Source organism: Globicephala melas, chromosome 1 (assembly GCF_963455315.2).
Source record: "Globicephala melas chromosome 1, mGloMel1.2, whole genome shotgun sequence".
NCBI classification, from domain to species: Eukaryota; Metazoa; Chordata; class Mammalia; order Artiodactyla; family Delphinidae; genus Globicephala; species Globicephala melas.
In genome coordinates this window covers 135,137,895-135,160,616 of record NC_083314.1, presented here as the reverse complement: position 1 = coordinate 135,160,616, position 22,722 = coordinate 135,137,895, and the positions used below count along the sequence as shown (strand labels likewise).

General features: G+C 40.4%; 1 protein-coding gene across 1 annotated transcript in view; it reads left to right on the top strand.

Moving 5' to 3' along the window:
- Positions 1–22,722, top strand: part of PATJ (PATJ crumbs cell polarity complex component) — a 359,191-nt gene that overhangs the window by 283,762 nt on the left and 52,707 nt on the right. Inside the window, exons 33-34 of the mRNA XM_030870355.3 lie at positions 2,894–3,008; positions 6,098–6,231. Of these exons, the coding sequence (XP_030726215.2) occupies positions 2,894–3,008; positions 6,098–6,231 (249 nt within the window). The remainder of the gene's footprint in view (positions 1–2,893; positions 3,009–6,097; positions 6,232–22,722) is intronic.

The following is a 22,722-nucleotide window of genomic DNA, read 5'->3' as shown; positions in this document are numbered from 1 at the left end:
CACAGCTAATTAGTAATAGAAAACTCAGTCTGTCTTCTTTTGAGTAGTGATTTTTTTTTCTTACCATGAAGATCTGATGAAGTGTAGACTCTTTCCCCAGAAAAACACTGGTAAGTATAACTTTGATACAACCGCAGCGGTTTTATAGTTCCTGGAATTCCCTCTATAAATCTCTTAGAAACCCATTTATCTTGTGTTAAGAATCCATGATTTAACTAAAAAATAAGTTTCAACTTAAAAAAACAAACACCCCCCCCCAAAAGAAAAACACACTTGACTGAGCTCCACACCCCTAGTGCCAATTTCTTTGGTCTAGAATGGGGGTTCCAGCATTCATAAATTTTAAAGGCTCCCTAGCAGTTTCTGTTATGAAGACAGGGTTGAGAACCCCTGGTTTAGTTAGGCTGGATGACTTATAAAGTCCACTCCAACTCTGATGTTCAAATACAGTAACATTCAACAGCAAATCCAAACTGTCTTCTTTTTAAAAAAAATTTTTTTTGAATTTTATTTTATTTACTTTTTTATACAGCAGGTTCTTATTAGTTATCTATTTTAATATTTACTTAATGTTTTTTTTATACAGCAGGTTCTTATTAGTTATCCATTTTATACACATCAGTGTATACATGTCAATCCCAATTGCCCAATTCATCACATCACCACCCCCAACCCCTGCCGCTTTCCCCCCTTGGTGTCCATACGTTTGTTCTCTACATCTGTGTCTCAATTTCTGCCCTGCAAACTGGTTCATCTGTACCATTTTTCTAGGTTCCACATATATGCGTTAATATATGACATTTGTTTTTCTCTTTCTGACTTACTTCATTCAGTATGATAGTCTCTAGATCCATCCACGTCTTTACAAATGACCCAATTAAAAAAAAATTTTTTACATAATTTTTAAAGGTTACAGTCCACAAATCCAAGTTTTCTAATCTTTCATACTTGGTAGTTTGGTTTTATGTCAATGGATGAGTCGTGGGAGCTATGTTCCTCCATCACCACATCTACCAACAAGTGGTCTGCCTCTAAACATATGTTTGTTTCACTTGGTTTCTATGGACTACTCCCGTATTTTTTCAACCCATATCTATTAGAAACCTACCTAGTATGCACAATGAAATGGATGCTACATGAACTGGGAAATAAAGATGAGCAACAAACATTCTCTGCTGTTAATAAAAGTCATGATGTAGTGATGACTGTCTCTTGTGCTTTTCTGTTTTAAAATTCACACCATTTTTCATAAAAGAGCTCTGTAGCTGGCGTTTAGCTTTATTATCAATTTTCTTTCTTGAGATTATACAAAGGAAAGGTGACATAAGTACTGTGAGTTAAGATTATGTTCAGTTGCTGCAAGAAGTTTCTCTTTTACCTAACGGTGTGGCTGTGATCAGTTTGAGGATGACATGGTATCTCCATGGTGTCACGGACCCAAGCACCTCTTATCTGATTACTGTACCATTATTTGATTACTCTACCATCCTCAAACTGTAGCATCCATTTTTTTGGTCTAAGACTGCTGCTCCAGTTATTACCATTGCATCCACATTTCGTCTAAAGAAGGGGAAGGCAAGATTGTTCTCCTTAAGAAAATGACCTGAAAATTGTACAGTTCATGTTTGTTTACATACCATTGATCATAGACTAGTCTGTGGTCATGTCTGGCTTCAAGGAGGCTGGGAAGTGTGGTCTTTAGAGTAATTGGATATTTAGGTGGTTCCATTGTTCAGTTTTCTCGTAGTAACCCCTAGTTTGTCATTGTTTCACTTTCTTCTTTTTAAAATCACTGAAAATATATATTCAAAAAAGTCTTTTTAAATAAGTGAACGGTCATTATTAAATGATGGTGATAGAAAAACTGCAGAGAAAAAAAAGAACATCAGTAGAATCATAACCTAGCAACTGTTTGATAAACACTTTAAACTTGCAGCATTCTTCAAATGCCGACTTTTAGTCCTACTTCTTCCTCTAATTAGCTGTATGATTTCAGATGTCACTTGACGTTTGTGTCTTGGTTTCTTTATCTGTATCTTCCAGCTGGGGATGGGTTTCCTGGCTAACTACAGATCCAGAAGGCAGGCCAGGTCACTACCTATATTTCGTAACTGCCTGTTAAGCAAGCATGGAGTCCTTTTGGTTTTTCTTAGTTTTCTAATACTAATATTCATTAGAGATATTATCAACAAAAATTCAGAATTACAAGTTAATTTTCCAAAGCTTGCACAGCAAAGGTCTCTGTACCTTCAATGAATTACAGATTTATTTCCTACTCTGAGTTTCCATGTCTTCAGTTTTTCTCTCTGCATTCATTCATTCATTCATCAAACATTTATTGAGGCCCTACTATGTTCCAGGCACTGGGAATCAAAGGTGAATAAGCATTCTTTTAGGTGAATTGAAGTGTAATGATGTACCTGGGTTTGTTGTCTCTTCCTAACCCTAATGCTCAATTAACCTACCTCAGGCATCTTTGACTATGTTAATATGTCCAGGAAAGTTGGGCAGTGTCATGTTCTGAGAACATCTGCAGCACAGATGTTTTTCACTAAGCACAGCACAGATATACAGACTTCACACTGATTTCATCATGTAAAAATGCTTCCTGGCCCCAGCTTCATACACAAACCACAAAGATAGCTTCTATCCTTCTTCCCTTCCTTGATCCATCCTTCACCGAAGCATTTTAGATATAAAGTTAAATAGGGAAGCATGGGGAATGGGACAAAAATCATCCTAACTTCCCCATGCCACCTCTCCAACTCCAAATTTTCAAGAGGCATTATTGGAGTGCACCATTGTTTTGGTAACAATACACCAATTTTAAAGTCTTCTCCTCTTGTTACCTTTCTCCTCTCTGACATTCATCTAATTTTCCTTTCTTTTGTAGGCCGGCAGCCAAATGAAACAGCAAAAATATTCAACGAAAGTCTCCTTCAGTTCACAAGAGATCCCTTTAGCACCATCTTCATACCATTCAGCAGATGCAGACTTCACAGGCTACGGTATGAATCTTTCTCTGAGCAGAATTGAATCCACTCATCAAACCTTAGAAAAAGAAGGGATTGTGATGTCCTGAAGAGAGCACTGGACCAAGAGTCAGGAAGCCTGGCTGGCATCCCTGCTCTACTTCCTGGGCTTTGGGACTTGGGCAGGTCACTTTACTTCCAAAATCATTTTTTCTCATCTCCACTAGTAGGATTGCCTATTACTTATTGAATATAAAAGTAGTAGCACAAAAAAGGCCCTCAGTTAATGCTACTTGAATCTGAGTCTTGCAGATTATTCTCTAGTCTCTCCAAAATATTGTGTTTAGTTTATGAGTAATGTCTCTTAAAAATCACATTGAACCAAATTGTAGCCTTGCGTATGTCGATGTAAGCTATTTAAAGACTTGATTTTCAGTGCTTAAAGAAATTGATAATCACTTTCTCTCCTTGAATTCCTGGATTGAATTATGCTGACTAATGGTTGAAAATAGACCTTCAAAATGAATAATGAGTATTTCCATTTTGCTTTTATGCAATGTAAGTCAGTTTTAAAAGAAGGACTATTTAAAACACATGCTCACCAATGGTAAAGCATAACCCTGCATGAATTTAGCAGACCTGACACCTTTATGGTATCTGCATTTTACATATTTTTTCATGAATATTAACTCATAAAAAATTTATGAGCAGGTATTATTCTAAAGCACTAGATTTTTTACTAAAATACTTGATGGATGTGGTCAGCAAACTATGACCCCTGGGTCACAGTTGGCCCACCATCTGTTTTTATATGGTCTGCAAGCTAAAAATGGTTTTCACATTTTTAAAAGGTTGAAAAAAATCAAAAGAATGTTTCATGAAAATTATATGAAATTCAGACTTCAGTGTCCATAAATAAAATTTTATTGGAATACTCATTTGTTTAGGTATTGTCTATGGCTGCTTTCACACCATAAGGGTAGAGTTGAGTAGCGGCACCAGAGCCTGTATGGCCTGTGAAGTTCCAGATATTTACCATGTGGCCTCTTACCAAAAAAGCTTGATGACTCCAATGTAGACCAATTGAGTTTTGATAATATATATCCCGTATCTTTACCTCTATAGCAGAAATTAATCATCCCACAATTTAATCTGTGGAAATTGTATTCATTCAGCCATCCACTTTCCAAACAGTGATTGGGGGCTTGGTAGGAGTCAGGCTTTGGGCCGGATTCTATGAGAGAAATAAATACCAAGACTGACTCAGGACTGGCTATAGGGTAGCCAGAGGCAGAAGCAGAGGAGGGAAAGAAATGCCTCCTCCAGTATCTCTTACTATGTTTTCTCTCCTCACTCAAGAGACTAAGCTAGTGATTTACACAAGGAGTATAAACTATTTAAAGCATCCATGAAACTATGACACTGTCATACATTGTTTTTATTGGAAATTAGTTAACAATGTAGCATGAAATACGTATGTTGCCAAAAGATCTCGAGTCAAATTAGGTTTACGATTTACTAGCCTTCTGATATGGCCTTTTTAAATTGTTGCGAGGTTGTGTCGTTGTTACACAAGAGGCCATTCGATTAATAAATTCCACGTGGTCAGGAGCGGTACCTGTATGAAAGCCACACAGTGCCAGTCCCTGGGCTGGGCACCTCAGGCACATTGTTTCTTTAATTCCTCAGACAGCCTCCTGGATAATGATTACGTGCATTTTTCTGATGACGAATGATCCTCAGCTGCACCCACTATTAATTTCCTTCTTGGGAACTCACATCCACTTCTGTACCACCCCGGAACTTGTGCCCTTTGGTCCTGAAGACAGTGATTATCTCTGAGTCAGAGCAGAGCCCTCACAGGCTTATTTAGGGCCTGTGTTCTTTTGTTTTCTACCAAGTGTCAGCAAACTTCTTCTGTAAGGCGTCAAGGAGTAAATATAAGGCTTGCGGGCCACGTGGTCTCTCTGTTGCAGCTACTCAGCTCTGCTGTTAGCAGCCGTAGACTAAATGTAAATGAATTAGCAGGGCTGTGTTCCAGTAAAACTTCATTTAGAGACATTAAAATTTAAATTTCATATAATTTTCACATGTGTTGAAATGTTATTTTTCCTTGGATTTTTGTTTTTCAACCTTCTGAAATAAAAACCATTCTTGATCCTCGGGCCATAGTGTGCTGGCCCCAACTTGTACAGAGGTCTGTGAATCTCAGCTTAGCCCCTGTGCACTAGCAGCAGCTGACCAGCAGATGGGGCCCTTTATTATCAGACCTTTACCAAATTATATCACTGTGTAAGAATCAGTACTCATGATGATCAAGACCAGTTATCAAAAAAGATGACGTTCTCTAGAAAATATTATTTGTATAAGAGTCTCTTGAAACTAACATTTTGAATGTTTGGATTTTTCAGTGGGCTAGGTTTGACTGAAGATGCATACGTGTTAATATTTTTTTCCCCCAGTTTTTAGAAAATCCCAGTCTAAAACAATGATTTTTAAAAGTAAAACAGCAATAACTCTTTTCACAAGCTTTTCAGTTATGGACCCAGCAATTAATTCTACAGTGTTGTGTTTATAACACTTTTATTTTTTACTATGTATATTTATATTTGGGGATCATTTTTAGGTGATGTTATTTTCAGTTGTGCCATACTTCATTGATTAGATACTTTATACATTTTAATTCATATGATATGCTCTAATTGAAAATACTTAAGCACTATTTCTTAATTAGCATTTTATAACTGTAGCTCAGCATTTATACCAGTCTTTATTCTCGTTATAACATCTACCTATATGTACTTAATCATTTAATCAACTTAAATTTTTCCATACCAGTTTTCATGGTATATATTAAGATTTTAAAAATTTCAAGTATAACTAAAATGGTTGATCGTGTGGGTTGGTGGTAGCTATTGTTTTCATCTCAAAAGTGTCATAGGACCGTCATGTTTCATCCCCGGGTGAATGGGCAGTAGTGACCCAGCTTTTCACTTCATGGTGCTTGGGAGGAAAAGAGCGAAATGATAAACACACGTAAACGCTGCACTCCCCGAGCAGTGGAGTGTGCAAGCTGAGCTGCATCTCCTACTTGCCAGTCATTCTTGTGTTCACTCCTTCTTCAGGTGGTTTCCATGCTCCTATGTCAGTGGACCCTGCCACGTGTCCCATTGTTCCTGGCCAGGAAATGATTATAGAAATATCCAAGGGGCGTTCAGGGCTTGGTCTCAGCATTGTGGGAGGAAAAGACACACCCTTGGTAAGTTTCTAGAAGTGAACTATATCCACTGGCACAGAGTTAGATGCTGAGCCTTATTATGGCCTTGGGTCACTTCTGTGGAAGACTTCGCTTTTTCATAGTACGTAAGTATATGAACTATTGTTATTATGATCATTATCATCATTATTATATAGTGGACTGCTACATAAAAGTGTACATCACTTACTCCACTCCCCAAATTTAGGCTTGGCTTTATTTTATTTATTTATTGCAGTAGGCGGGCCTCTCACTGTTGTGGCCTCTCCCGTTGCGGAGCACAGGCTCCGGATGCGCAGGCTCAGCGGCCATGGCTCACGGGCCCAGCCGTTCCGTGGCACGTGGGATCTTCCCGGACCGGGGCACGAACCCGTGTCCCCTGCATCGGCAGGCGGACTCTCAACCACTGCGCCACCAGGGAAGCCCGGCTTGGCTTCATTTTGACCATGTTCACGTCTACTCGTAATTCTTTTTAATTGGTCTAGAACGTTAATTTTTACTTGAATTATGGATCTTTGATTATTCAGTATTTTGATTGTCACTGATCAACAGTGCCCTTAAAATGTAAAAGTTCCTGGGTTTTGATTTACAAAAATGTGATGAATCAATGTGCATGTATTACTTGAATAAGTAATACATGCACATTATTCAAAGCTAAACTGACACAGAGGATATAAAGTGAATGGTAAATCTCCCTCCTATCCTTTTGCCCTAGCCTTGCCCTTCAGCCCCACCCCCGATCCCAACCAGGGCCTCCCCCTAGAGACAACCACTCTTACTAATGAATATGCTTTTAAATGAACATTTTGGTATTTCTTTTGCTCATTTTATTTGGTAAGAACTAAATTGTATATGCCATATTTACAGTTAAAACAAGTATAGTATCAAAATAATTCTTTCCATTTTTGACAGAAATATGTTTCTGTGTTAGTACTGTTGGAGGGGGCAGGGAATCCTGTTCTATTTTTCTGTAATGAATATTAGTCCCCTAAGGCACTAGGCAACTCAAGAACAGCATAGGCTGCAGAAACCAGGGTCTTACCGCCTTCTACATGTTTCCTTGTCATGTTCCCCCTCTCTCCCGCTATCCGGACTGATCTAGAGAAGCCTATGTTTAGTTTGACCCTACTAGTGAGCCACCTGAACCTGAATGTGCACAGAGGCTGGTGTTTATTTATTAAAGGATTTTATTTCCTTCAGCTCAATTAAAGTATTGTTAAAACTTTTCTCCAGGGTTTAGAATAATTTATTTCCTGAATTACTCTGCCTTGGCCTGTGCAGGCAGGAACTGCTGTGTGTAGCGTCCAGTGTGCACTGTGACGTTTTCATCAGGTTGGGTGGAACTGGGAACACCTGGAGTCAGCCAGCTCAGCCAGTTTTAGCTCCCAGCCCTTTCATGGGTCTTTGGCTCCTTAAGGTCCCAGAACTTTTCTACTTTGTTTGTTGTCTGGCTTGGAATGCTCTCTGTTCAGCTTTTGTCATTGAGGAAAGGGGCAAACTCTTCCTTAGAAGCTTCCCTTCAAGTGGTTTGGTCTAGGTTATATTTTCAAATTGTGCTTTTAATAATGCCTTCTAATTATATGTGAGCTGGCCTTTGAACAGTTCATAGAATCACTTCAGCCATCCAGCAAGCTCCTACTGTACCAGGAGGTAATATACCACCAGTAGAGGACCAGACCAGTGGTACCCAGACCCACATGCATCCCAGCCTCTTAGACTCTCTCACCTCCCCTCAAACTGCTCTCTTCTTGCACCACCTACCCGCCCATCAAGATTCTGTACCTCCTCCAGCCCCCACCCCACATCTTCCCTTGCTTCTCCAGCCTCCATGATCTCTCCTCAGCTGATCTGGGAGCTGATGGCTGACCATCCCTCTCCTTTAGCTCTCAGCCATACTTCCTCTCTACCATTCCCAGCTGGGGCAGGTTCCTTAACCTCTCAATTTCCTGATCTATTAAAGGGGACTGTAATACCTTGTAGAGTTACCAGGAGGATCAAAGAGATGACCTTAGCCTGGTGCCTAGTACATGGTAAGCAACTGCACAAGACATGTACCTTCTCCAAGCCTCAGTTTCCACATATACTAAGTAAGCCCAATAATGCCAACTCACTTGGTTGTGGTGAGGATCAGAGACTTTGTAAACAGTAGAAGATTTTCTGTATATACATATATATCATTGTTCTGCGAAGGCCATCAGGGTAGTTTTCAGAGACTGCTGGTTGACCTTGAACATTAGAGATGTCTGCCTCCCATAGCCTGTTGCCTCGTTTTCCCAAAGAGATGTTCTTGAATAGTAAATAAATTGAATTTGTATAAAGTTCTGTTTGAAATGAACCAGAGAAGTTACGCTTTAAGGAAATTCTTCAGTGAATTCTTTCATAAAGAAAAAGTCACCCTCTGATTTATTTGTTGTAAATATACGTCTCTTAATAACTGGTTAAAATAAGAGAGCATTAGATTTCCCAGAGGGAATTGGAAGACTTCAATCAGCATGTCTGGCCTAGCTGAATGAGTTTGTTGGCTGATTGTTTTTTTTCCTTTCGTTGTTATCGATTTGATTTTTGCTTTGTGTGGGTTGGTTAGATATGCCTTGTCTGCTCTTGGGTCTTTAATACTGTGTACATTTGTGCTGCTGGCCACCAGCTTGAGGGCTTCCACTGCTTGACATCACCTTCTGCATCCTGCATGAGAGGCTGTTTGAGAAATACCATGCTCTGCTTCTCTTGCTACCATGAGGCAGCCAAAAAAAATTCTTTAAGAGCGTCTTGAGATTCATAATATATGGTTCTGCCTTTTGAGACTGCAAATCCCATTGTCCTTGGAAGCACCACTTAAAAATGAGAAATGAGACACAGCTTTTATTTCCTAACCTCAGGTACCTCATCAAAAGCTGTAAGTTAGACTCACAATATATAGGCATGATATTTTGGTGAGGCTGAACAGGAGGTGGGTAGAAGGGGCTTTAACAAATGAAACCACTGTTTACCACAGTGAGGGTCTTTCTTTTTTCCTTTTCCCCCCGCCTGGCTCCAAATTCTGATATGGGACACATAGCCTAATTGACACTCCAGGTCACTTTATCCAATCGGGTCCTGGGAGTGCATCCAGCCAGCAGGAAGTTAGCGAACAAAGATGAGAGCATATTAAAGGAAATCGTGGACAATGTTGAGATCCACTGACAGAAGCACCTTTGCACTTGCTTATTTGCATCCTGATATGCATCCTTATTTTAGCTCTGGTGCTGGGAAAGAGCACATTCTAAGGGCTGGTGATCCTTCTTAAACATTTGCCCCAAACCACCACCCCCCTTCCCCACGCCCAGTTAGGGTTTCTGTGCCCTCTTTGTTGTGTGTCCAACAGATATTTTTTTGCCATCTTTAGAGGAATTAAGCCTCTGGGACTTGGTCTTGACACCACATAAGTTCTATCTGCTATAAATAGTTTCTCTGGATCCAAGACAGGTGGTTTCTGAGATCACAGAGGGAGATCTCACTTAGCATCTCATTGTATTTGCACCCAGTCATCTAAAATAGACCTCTTAAAATACCAAGGTAATGCTGAGGGTGACCCCCTTGGGAAGGTTGAGGAGCACACCTGGACCCAATCCTCAGTGACAACCTTTTCTTCTGTTGTTTTAACCATATGATGTGTCCCCAGGTCTGCTTTTGGTGAGTGTGGCTCCTCTGATAGGAAGCATGTGTTTGCTCAAAGGCTGCCCTTTGCTTAGTGCTGAGGATACAAAATTGAATGAAATAACCCTGCCCTTAAGGAGCTCACACACTCATTTAAGTTGATTCTACTGCCTTTAATGTTTGTGGTCTATATAGGGGATCAACCAATGAAAAATCTGTTAAAATAGGGAATTTCTCTGGAAAGTGGAAAAAAGTAAATCTGTAGTATGAACTTTCTAGATTTAATTAATACAGGCTAATTTTTATGTGTTTCTTATAAGCAGGTGTCTTAGTCTGTTCAGGCTGCTGTAACAAAATACCACAGACTGAGTGGCTTACAAACAACAGAAATTTATTTCTCACAGTTCCGGAGGCTGGAAGTCCAAGATCAGGGTGCCAGCATGGTCGGATGAAGGCCCTCTTCTGGGTTGCAGGTTTCTTGTACCCTTCCATGGTGAAAGGAGCAAGGGAGCTCTGCAAGGGGGCCTCTTTTCTTTTTTGCGTTTTTTTTTTTTTTTTGGTGATACGCGGGCCTCTCACTGCTGTGGCCTCTCCCGTTGCGGGAGAGGCTCCGGACGCGCAGGCTTAGCGACCATGGCTCACGGGCCCAGCCTCTCCGCGGCATGTGGGATCTTCCCGGACCGGGGCACGAACCCGTGTCCCCTGCATCGGCAGGCGGACCCTCAACCACTGCGCCACCAGGGAAGCCCAGGGGGCCTCTTTTATAAGGGAACTCATCCCATTCATGAGGGCTTTGCCCTCATGACCTTATCACCTCTCAAAGACCCTGCCTCCTTTGAGCAGGGGCACTAGGATTTCAACAATTGCATTTGAGGGAGGCACGCAGCCAGGAAACCAGATAAGGCACATTACATAAAAGAGATCGTATATTAATTAATATTTTTAAATTTTCCTTCCATCCATCTATCTAGCCATCTTTTCATCCTGTCTCCCTCCGCCCCCTGTTTGGTCGTGGAGTGGTAATTTGCATGAAATCCTGTGACTCAGAAGACTTGGCATATTCTGCCAAATGGAAGACCATGGACTCTTACCTCTTATGATGCTTGCATCATATTTCTTACACCTGTCCTGGAATCCCTCAGTACCCCCTTCTCAGAAATGTTTGCTTACTGATTAGAAGTTTTATTTGCAGTGTCCTCAGAAGAACTAAAATATAGCTCTCCAGTGTCATTTATGGGGGTTATTTTAGTATCAGTCTTGGGAATTCTAGAGAAGAGAAAGAAAAACTTAAATGTTTTATTTAAGCATATTGGCAGACTTGAACTGTTCTTGGGATTGAGCAAATGAAGTGAAGAAAGAATGAGGAGAGTTGCTCCAGAACCCTCACTCTGCATTTTCCTTTCTCTGAGTACCATTGTCAAAGGTCCCAGACTATAGACAGTGTTTCTATTAAACCTAACAGGCAGCATAGCAGAGTAATGATGCTGATTCTGCAGTATCAGAATCCCAGATCTTTAACTGTGGTGGGACCTTGGACAAGAGACTTAACCCTTCTGAGTTAAATCTGCTTCTTCCTTTGTAAAACAGTGGTGATGACCACCAAATCTACCTCTTAAGGTTGGAAGGTTGGCATGGAGATTAATTAAGATAAAGAATATTAAGGACTTTTCTCAGTGCCTGTCTACACTGAGTTCAGTTATTATTAATTATCGTTAAACATTCGTCTTAAAGTAGATCCTTTGCTCCCTTCATCTGTGTGTCTTTAGTATGTTTCCTGCATATTGAGAAACATGACTCTGTTTCTAGATAATTAGCCATTTGTTTTTCAGCATCAAACTTTTAAAAAGTGACGCAGGTACTGTTCTTAATACATAATTGATAAACATCATCTCATTTAACCTTCACAACAATCCTATAGGAGAAGTAGTAGCGTTATCCCCATTTTATAAGTGAGGAAACCGAGACACAGGTAAGCGAGGTAACTTCTCCAAGGACACAATACTAGCAGTTGGTCCGTTTGGAGTTTAATTAGACAGTCTGACTCAAAAGCCGCACTGTTGGGACCCCTTTTCTAGCACTACCACTCTGTGTCGTCAACCTGCACCTGGGAAAGGGAGTTATCCATCTCACCCACCAGACCCTAAGCTTCTTGAGAACAGACCTGTTTATTTTGTGTCTTTGGTACCCCATATAGAGCCTTGCACACTTAAAAATATGACTCTAACCAGCCTCGTTGTACTCACTCTGAATTCCAGCCATGCCAGCCTTTTGCAGTTCCTTTAATGAGCCTTGTTCCCACCTGATGCAAGGCTTTGGCACATGCCGTTAGATCTGTCTGGAGTGCTTCTCTGACCGGTTTTAGCTATAGCTAGAGTATTCTGTTCATTTCTGGGCATAACTATGTGGTTGACAAGAACATTGTTGGAACCACGTTATCTCAGGAAGAATTGAACAGACTGGAAAAGGGAAGACCAGGAAGGACAACAATGACTTTCTGCAAGCATGTAAGGTTATCTTCTTGCGGATGAAGGATGAGAACAATTCAGGTGCTCCCAAGGTGCCCAGTGAAAAACAGGTTTCACATTATTTTAAGGAAGAACTTCCTAAACATCAGCTGAGCAAAGATGGCATGAACTGCCTGGAGATAGTGAGTGCCCCATCTCAGGAAATATTTTGACAAAGGCAGGCAGCCACTCTGCAAGGATATTATTATTATTAGACTTTGTTTTTTAATCAAGGAGCAACATTTACATTTATAAATCTCTTTTGCAAAATGATAGTATAAGAAAATTCATTCTCCTCCCACCCCCTTTGCCTTCCTATCTCACAAATTTCTTAAAACTTCAAAGTCCTGAGTTTTTTAAACTAGACAATAAGGCATAATTATTGTTCTGTTGTTTTGTTTTAGGGAAGCTATTAATTGTTATCACTTTTGGAAAGGAAAGTTCATAAATATAAGTCCTAGTTGCTATACTGGTATTCTTCTGGGTCCGGAGACAAGCTTATCTCTTTGCAAGAGGAATACAGTTAGACTTAGGGCAATTGTTTTATCTTTATATTCTTGGTACCATCCTGTTGTAAATGAGGTCAGTGGATTCCCTGGATAGATTGTAAAATTTAGATATTCGTAGTATTAAAAAGGCCTGGGAATGTCATATTCAGAATCTTGTCATTTCTCTCCAAGTTGCACACCTGTAACTTTTTCACCACCTGATTTAGTACCAGTTTAATTCATTCTTAATTTAACAGAAGTTCTCTAGGGCAGGTCCATTAGCAAGAAGCATCAAGATAGAAGGACTCTCCCATTTGGACACTATGTGGCGAAGTTCTTCCATCTAGAAATTGACGTGAAGAATATCTGTCCTTTAGCTATAACCATGTGTCAGGTTCTGAGGTGACCTGATTTAACACTTCACCATGCTGCATACCATTGTTTAGCTGTTACAGCTTCTGACCATTTAACTGTAGGACTGTGGCAACTTAAAGCACTAGATATTTTTTAAAGTAAGCAGAGTAGAAAACTATTTTACATTTGATTAAGTGTTTTATCTTGCTGTTCTCCTTCAAATGAACTTTGCACAGTCGTTTGTTTCATGAGGAGCGTGGTTTGCTTTGGCGTGTAAACCCCCAAAGCCAAGTTCCTTTTACTGTTATTGCTTAAGTCATGTATTTTTATACAAAACATCTTATTACCTTAGTTTTATTTTAAATCAAAGTAGAGTTTACAAAAAGTCCATGAATCACACTGAAAGAATGTTAACGAATAGTACCTCTGAATTTCCAGATCTGGGCATTTCTGATCTTAAAGGATATGACTGTAAGCAAAAATATTATGCAAGCTGAGTAAAATTTAGATAAATAAGTACCAGATGGAACTATAGGGACTTATAAACTATAATGCAAATATTATCCCATTTCCTTAAACCTATATTTCAGTATGAAAAATAATATTCATATTGATAAGTATCAACTTTTTGCTAAATCAGACTTGGCAGAGGAACTCCATTTTAAGTAAATATAAAACAGTTTCTTTTCTGAGCTTGAAGAGAAAGCTTTTCAAAGTCTTAAAATGTGAAACATTTTTATATATTCAGAGCAATTTTTTTTTTTTTGGCCGCGTTGGGTCTTTGTGGCTGCACGCGGGCTTTCTCTAGTTGTGGCAGGCGGGGGCTACTCTTCGTTGTGGTGCGCGGGCTTCTCATTGCGGTGGCTTCTCTTGTTATGGAACACAGGCTCTAGGCACGCGGGCTTCAGTAGTTGTGGCACGTGGGCTCAGTAGTTGTGGCTCATGGGCTCTAGAGCACAGGATCAGTAGTTGTGGCGCACGGGCTTAGTTGCTCCGCGGCATGTGGGATCTTTCTGGACCAGGGCTCAAACCCGTGTCCCCTGCATTGGCAGGAGGATTCTTAACCACTGTGCCACCAGGGAAGCCCTCAGAGCAATTCTTATATTAGCTGTTTTATTGCTGTGATTTTCATTCCACGTTTTAGTTACATATAAATAGTGTGCAAGAATTTGCAATCCCTGAGTTTGAGTTTTAGGAAAGCTTACCTAGTCCATTGCTTTGACACACACACACACACACACACACACACACACACACACACAGAGAGAGATTGCTTCCTGTGTAACTGATCATTTAATCCTTACTTTTTAAAAATATTTATTTATTTATTTTTTTGGCTGCGTTGGGTCTTTGTTGCTGCACACAGGCTTTCCCTAGTTGCGGCGAGCGGGGGCTACTCTTCGTTGGGGTGCACGGGCTTCTCATTGGGATGGCTTGTCTTTGTTGAGGAGCACAGGCTCTAGGCGTGTGGGCTTCAGTAGTTGTGGCTCACAGGCTCTAGAGCGCAGGCTCTTGTGATGCACGGGCTTAGTTGCTCCGCGACATGTGGGATCTTCTCGGACAAGACTTGAACCCATGTCCCCTGCATTGGCAGGCGGATTCCTAACCACTGCGCCACCAGGGAAGTCCCTAATCCTTACTTTTACTTTTATGTCAAAAGAGCCTCTATGTCTATTGCTGATTTAATGCTTATTTATGTTATCTATAGTTTATTACGTGAGAATATTTCAGTATTCCAAAATTATAGGTACTGAACACTGTGATCCCTTTTCCTTCTCTTTGAAGTGTTTGGTAGGTGCAAGTCTTCATACCCTACCCCAAGCATATTAGAATAGATGAATAAATTGAGATTAGGATATATAGAGACTCTGTTTCTTTTGTAGCAGAGTTTTATGGGGATTAATTGGAGTCTTGACTGTGTTCTGAGATTCTTAGAAAATCTGTGTTGTGAACTCTGTTTAAAAGGGAGCAGAATAGAGAATCCAGATTTTAAAAACTGTGATTCCAAGTGTGATAGATAAGGTCCTTTGACTCTTGCTGACTTCCCTTCTATAACTATAGCCCCTTCAGGTTTTCTGAACAGAAACAATTATATATTCAGTCTATGAGGTTGGCAAGCAAAACTACATCAATTTGATAAATACTATACTTCTTCTTAAGTAATAATCTTATTGTATTCATGGTGGGAAAGCAGTACATTAAATGTACTCCAAATTATAAAATTGTTAAATGAGAAAAAAATCATCTTAGAACAAAGGAAATAAGATAATTATTGACTACATTCTGCCTTGGGTCCTGCATGTTCTTATGAAATATTGAAAGTAACCTCTTAACCTTTTGCTTCTTGTGAATCGATGAGGGTATGCCAAATACTTTTTGCATCAAAGAAGGGGAAGAAGATTCTTGGTCTGAAAGTAGGGAAGATTAGCTACTTTGCAACTTGTCTTGGATCATCTTTGCATTTTACCCTTGTAATTGGTTCAAAAAATATAGATCCACAAAACACATTGAGTATAAGCATAATAACACATGCCACAGCATAAGAAAAATGTGTTGATTCTTCTCACCCTGGGTTAATCAACCCACTGCCTCAGTGTACCAAGGACAGCCAAGAGCTGCCTTGGGCCACATGAGTCCTGCCATCTCTATTACAGATAGCATATGTCTGCATTTCTACCTTTATCAGCTTTCACATTAGGTTTCCCAGTTTTGCTGTAGTCAGGTAACACCAGGGAAAAGCAACAAGAGGAAGTACAGTCAGTTCTTATTCATGGTAATTACGTTATATAAAGTTGCAGCAAACACTGAATTAATGAATACTAAACCATTGCTTCTAGAGGAAAGACAGGGTTAGATTCCTCCTCCAAACCTCTGGTCACAACATTTTTAGCCGATGATAAATATATAACCTTGTTTTATGTGTGTTTCTGATTAAAGATACTTTATTCAGTACATATTGTTGACTCATTAACATTGAATGGCCAACAGCTCTATAACTCATAATCGAATGAAGGTTGTCTACCACATGTAATTTCTCGGTAAGGCACATAACAGCACAAAAATGCGAAACATGTGGCACTAAGAAGACCCTTTAAGGGAAGCTTGTTTCCAGTATGAGAGCTGAAACAAGAAAGCATAATGTTGCCTTGTTCTACCTCAGCTAGGAACAAGTGAATCAAGCAACTCAAATTTTTCACCACTCTGCTCACGTCTGCAAATTACCGTGAATGCACCAAGAGCATTGATTTGGGGAAGCAGGGGAATTTGCAAATACAGAATCCACAAGCAATATGTTTCAACTTGATTGAAACAGAAAAATCAAAATATCTGGGAACAGGACTCTTGTAGTCTGGTTTACATCTTGTTGGCATCTGGATGGTCTGTTGGACTTAGCCCTGAACAGTCCATGACTTGAGAAAAAATAACCTAAAATGTCCTTGTTGCATAATCTTTCTTGAAAAGAAGCAATCAGTTATATTGTAGGATCAGCATTGTAACAGGAAAATTAGAAATTAAAAAAATGGACCAAGACTGGTGTCATTCATCCTTAGAGTTGTGAATTTTGATCGCTCTGACATATATGTGTTCCTTCCTTTATGTGCCACATGTGCCTCTTAAACCTTAGATATATATGTATTGGGAGCCCTCATTAGCAGTTATTTAAAATCTCTTTGGCTGACACTTTGTTTGACATTACATATATAATCTTATTTCATCCTCAAACTCTAACAGGTAGGATTTCTGAGTTCTGTTTTACAGAGACAGAAACACTGGTTCCGACAGTGTTAACTTAATAGAAATATTAAGTTGTGATAGAAATATCACAAACCTATAAGTGGCAGAGCTAAAATCTGAACACAGGTTTATGTGGCCATAGCCAGTACCATTCCCACCATGTGTTGCTGCCTTCCATTGTTGACAGGCTGGAAGATTCCTCTGGCTGACTTGATAAAGTCTGTAGTAGATTAAAATTGACCATAGGGCTTCCCTGGTGGCGCAGTGGTTGAGAGTCCGCCTGCTGATGCAGGGGACACGGGTTCGTGCCCCGGTCCGGGAGGATCCCACATGCCGCGGAGTGGCTGGGCCTGTGAGCCATGGCCACTGAGCCTGCGCATCCAGAGCCTGTGCTCCGCAACGGGAGAGGCCACAACAGTGAGAGGCCCGTGTACTGCAAAAAAAAAAAAAAAAATTGACCATAAATTTTGTGCAGTTTTTTCAGATTCCTCGAATCTGAGCTGACCCATTGACTTGCTTTGACCAATAGTAGTGAAAGTGGCATTGTGTGGCTTCGAGAGGCCTTACAGCTTAGCTCTTGTCCTCTTGAAATACTGCCACCTTGAGAACAAGCCGGGAGTGGTCTCCTGGAGGATGACATACACCATACGGAGAGAGCACTTGGAGGGAGAGGGACCCAGCCATCCCAGCTGAGGCCCCCGCCAACCTAACTGCAACCTCACAGGAGAGCCCAACTGACACAGCGTAGAGCGCAAGAACTGCCCTGCTGAGGCCAGCCCAGAGTGCCACCCTACAGAATTATGAACAAACAAATGGTTTTAAGCCACTACATTTTGCAGCAAAAGATAACTAATACAGTCCGACCCAGCCCCCATATCTTTCTGATCTCTCTTAGCCTATGAGACTTGCTATTCTTCTGGTCTGTCATTTGGAAGGAGGTCTTGGGCTTCCCTGGTGGCACGGTGGTTAGGAACCCGCCTGCCAATACAGGGGACACGGGTTCAAGCCCTGGTCTGGGAAGATCCCACATGCTGCGGAGCAACTAAGCCCGTGTGCCACAACTACTGACCCTGTGCTCTAGTGCCTGCGAGCCACAACTACTGAGCCCATGTGCCACAACCGCTGATCCCGCGCACCTAGAGCCCGTGCTCCACAACGAGAGAAGCCACTGAAATGAGAACCTCACACACCGCAACAAAGAGTAGCCCCCGCTCACCACAACTAGAGAAAGCCCATGCAGGAACGAAGACCTAACGCAGCCAAATATAAATAAGTAAAATAAATTTAAAAAAATAATAATAGAAGGAGGTCTTATTCCTAGGCGGGGCCTAAGCATCTATGTAAAACAGAGGCTTTCTCTGCTTTGCTGTGCACACGGTATGGGTTCATCAAGGTCGAAAGTTTTGGAGCTAGAATGTCTTTAGAAGTCACATAGTTCAGCTCTGTGCTTTACTGATGATGATAAGTATCATGAACAAAGGGGTTCATGCAGAACCCCTTGTAGAATTGGCTACTGCAGAGCTGTCAGAAAATTGAACCCCTCTCACTCCTAGTCCTGGGTCCTTCTTCCACACCCTACTGCCTTTTTTTTTTTTCAAACCACTTTTTGCATCAAAGTGCAAATCACATTCTAATTGAAATATAATGGGGAAGATAGGTTTTTAAAGATGTGGTCACAAAGGATTTGGGATAGAAAAAAAAACATATTCTAAGACACTCCATTTATTTATATAAATACAGTTTGGAGCCCTTCAACTTTGCTAAAAGTGAGATATACTTTAGCAGTTGTAACCCACACTTTCTTTTTAAACTGTCTAATGGCAGTAGACATCACAAAGCAGTAACTTAATACATCTGCATGTGTTTTTCAGCGTAGAGTTGAATGTAGTTTTGGTTTGCACATTTTACTACCCCCACTGTATTATCACCTCTCATTGGTTTGGCTTTCCTGCTGAGAAAGTGGTCTACTGTATAGAAGACATGTCTGTATGATTTCTGAGCAGTGACAGCCATAGAGGGAACTTTATTAAATGACGTTTAAAAGTAGCATTAATCCTGTAAGGCTGCAGATCTGAACCACGGTTTCTTCCACAGGGACAAAAAATGCCCATTTTATATATGACATTTTAAATTCTTCTTTTAGTCCTCATAGGTCTTTCTTGTTAGGAGGGATTTTTTTTCCTGTAAAGCAGGAAAACAGGATGTAACACTCTTTGGATCATCAGTAAGTGTGTTTTCCACCTAAATGTGAAATTTAATGGGAAACTTTTATATGGTTAAAATGTCCCTTAGGAGTGGGTGCGGGGGCTTTTATGAGTAGGACAAAAATTGGATTTAATTCCAGAGCAAAATCCAAATTAAGTAAAATGTGCCTTCAAGCAGTAAAATTAAGCCATATATACGTAGTCCTTTATGTCTATTATACAATTCTTTATCAAAGTTTTGCCCTAAAATGCTTGTTAAAACAATCCACTGAATATCTAGAAATGAAAACTATAAAATCTCTTTCTGTGGAAATAGTTCACCCACACTGCTTATTGGTATCCTTCGGTCCACAGGAGCATCCTTAGTTAATTTTTCTAACACATGGCTTCTTAAAGTGTTATAGGCCTATTGTGACAGCAATAAAATTTCCTTTTGCTGAATGGTTGGTGTGTTTATGAGTTACTTTATCTACTTGTTGGCAGCTTGAACAGTAAAGAAAATGGTGATTGATGGGCTAAAGTGTCTGATGACTCTGACACTGTCTAAGGATACATTACCACGTGTTGTGAAATTCTTTTCCAGCAATTCAGAGTTTAAATCCCCCTGGAGGTGTTTGTGATTTTTGTGGGGCTCCATGATAATTAATCCCTCATACTTGGCCTTTTAAAATTGCTCTCCAAGCTAAAGTAAATCCTCTGGAAATTCAGATGGATTTAATATCCATGTGTGATGGGTATTTTGGTTGTATATCACTTTTACCATCAGAAACTTGTTTTGATTACGGTAAGATTATGACATACTAACCCTGCCAGCTTCCTCTTTCTGGGTCATTTTGATGCCTTTTTCTATCTCCAGCAAATTTCTTGATGATCATTTAGTAAACATTTATTGAGCAGGATACATGAGCAAACACGTATCCTGCTCAGCACCAGGATACAAGGAGGAGTTGGGAACAGTTCCTGTCTGGAAGGGTTCCACTGAGGGCAGGAGGTGGTATAGGAGCTAGATCCATGAACAAGCTATCGTGATACTGTGAGTTCAATAATGCTAAGATATAGTAGTGACCTACAGGACAGGTTGATCCACTCTACCAGGGAAGAGGGTCAAAGAAGGTTTCATAGAAGAGGTGATGCTTACCTGGCTCCAGTAGAATTTCATGAAACAAAGTAGGTAGCAGATAAAAGAAGGCACGACCTTCAAGTATTTGGTGCCCTTAGTACTTTCCAAATATAGATATATAGACCAACTCTGTAAAAATACACAAGAAACTTAATACTGTATGTTTCTGATTAGGGAAATTGAGTGAAGGACAGGTGCTGGAGAGAAACTTCTCAGTGTATACTGTTTTGAGTCTAATACCATGTGCATATTTTATCTATATCTTAAAATAAATAAATACTTATTCTTTTAGGAATGCGGACATTAAGACAGTGGTTCCTTAAACAATATGATGAATTGGCTAGCCAGCTACTTCTTCCTGGCTCTCTATTTTTTTTTACTTGTCCTTAATTGTGGAATAAAGAAATTTTTTTCAAGTTAAACATGTTTCAGATATAGACTGGTGAGGGAGAAGTTTTTAAGCAGAAGATTTTCCTACATCTCTGAAATCCTGCCTTACCCTTCTGCTTAGGGAAAACCCATTGTTTGAGAAACTCTCCAACTCACTGATCAAATTCTTCTCTGGCTCTAGAGTTGGCAAGTAAAATGAGTAATTTAGAGTTTCTAGGGGACACTATTGGTCTTACCTCAGGCGGTAAGTAAACAGACCATCTTACTCAAATTCCTATTGTCCCAGTGAAAGTCACACAACTACCAAGAGGAAATTACTTTTTTATTATATGTCAGTCTTGTTCATCTATAAATGAGTCTGAGGTCTGCCATTAGGAGAAATTAATCTGTTTTCTTGGATTGAACACTTTTTATTTTAAACATCAGTTTATCACTTGTATATAATGTTGTTCTATTTCTGCTCCTGTAGAAAAAAAATCATTCAGTGAATCGTATGGGTACACAGAAAGAGGACTGAAAAGGTGAAAGGAAGGAAAGAAGGAGATAAGAATAACAAGTGGAATTAAGGAAGACTTTATATATGGTGGGGAGAGGGCCTCCCCATCATGCTTTGTGTCGTGCAAACCCCTAATCAGGTACCAACACTAGCAGCTGAGACCCATAGATCATCACCCCACCTCTAAAGCCTAAGGCTTCAATTTTTACTTCAACACTTCTCTGTTCACTGTCTATAAAATGATCGGCTCATGCCCTCAAGGTTTTTGCTGTGGAGCTGAGGAGACAGTATTTCAACAGAATTGATGCCATATGGAAAATCCCAAGTTTTATTTTGCACTTACCTTTATACAAGTGCAAAATAAAATATTTAAAGCAGATGAGAAGCTTGCAATAGTGATAGGAACACAGGCTTTGGTGTTAAACAGCCCCGAGCTGGAATTTCATCTTTTCTACTTAGTAGCTGCAAAGACCTGGTCAAATCTGACCCTTCTGAACCACCTTTTCCCTAACTGTACACGAGACTAATAACACTGAACTTGCTTAGTTGTTATGAGGACTAAATGGCACCAATGGGCAGTATGTGGCCTCTTTGGCACAGAGATGTTAAATAAGTGAGATGTTATCGCTTCCTTACTATGTGCTGGCATTGTACATGAAGCTTTATGTGTAGATAATATTGTTAGAACCATATAAAGATGGGGCAGCTGAGAGGTTAACAGTCTTCCCATGGCCAGAAGTAGCAGGGCCAGGATTTGGATTGAGAAGTCTGATTCCAGAAGCCTAGCTCATAATCATTTCTCTCTACAGCCCCTGTTCAGCATAAGCCAGCAACCCACCCACAGGGAAATGATTAATAGATCGCTTCTAGAAGAGATGCATTTTAAAAGAAGTCATTGGTACTGGTAGACAGAGTCACTGAGTTATCCAGGGTGGAGTGTTATTTATTTATTTATTTATATTTTTTAAATGAAAGCTTCTTTCTTTCTTTTCTTTTCTTTTCTTTTCTTTCCTTTTCTTTTCTTTCTTGCTGTGCTGGGTCTTCATTTCTGTGCGAGGGCTTTCTCCAGTTGCGGCAAGTGGGGGCCACTCTTCATCGCAGTGCGCGGGCCTCTCACTGTCGCGGCCTCTCGACACAACTACCAAGAGGAAATTACTTTCTTATTAGTCTGAGCCTCCAGACACGCAGGCTCAGTAGTTGTGGCTCACAGGCCCAGTTGCTCCGTGGCATTTGGGATCTTCCCAGACCAGGGCTCGAATCCTGGCAGGCAGATTCTCAACCACTGCGCCACCAGGGAAGCCCGAGTGTTATTTAAATACACACAGGTATGAATGTGGGAGGGAGTTGGTGGAGGAGAAGGCACTCAAAACTGTGCCAACAAGCAGCTTTTTTTAAAAAAGATTTATTATTTATTTCTTTATGTAATTCATTTTTGGCTGCATCGGGTCTTAGTTGAAGCACGTGGGATCTTCGTTGAGGCGTGCGGGATCTTGCCTTGCGGCGTGCGGGCTCTTCGTTATCGTACGCGAGCTCTTCACTGTGGTGCGGGGGTTTCTCTCTAGTTGTGGCA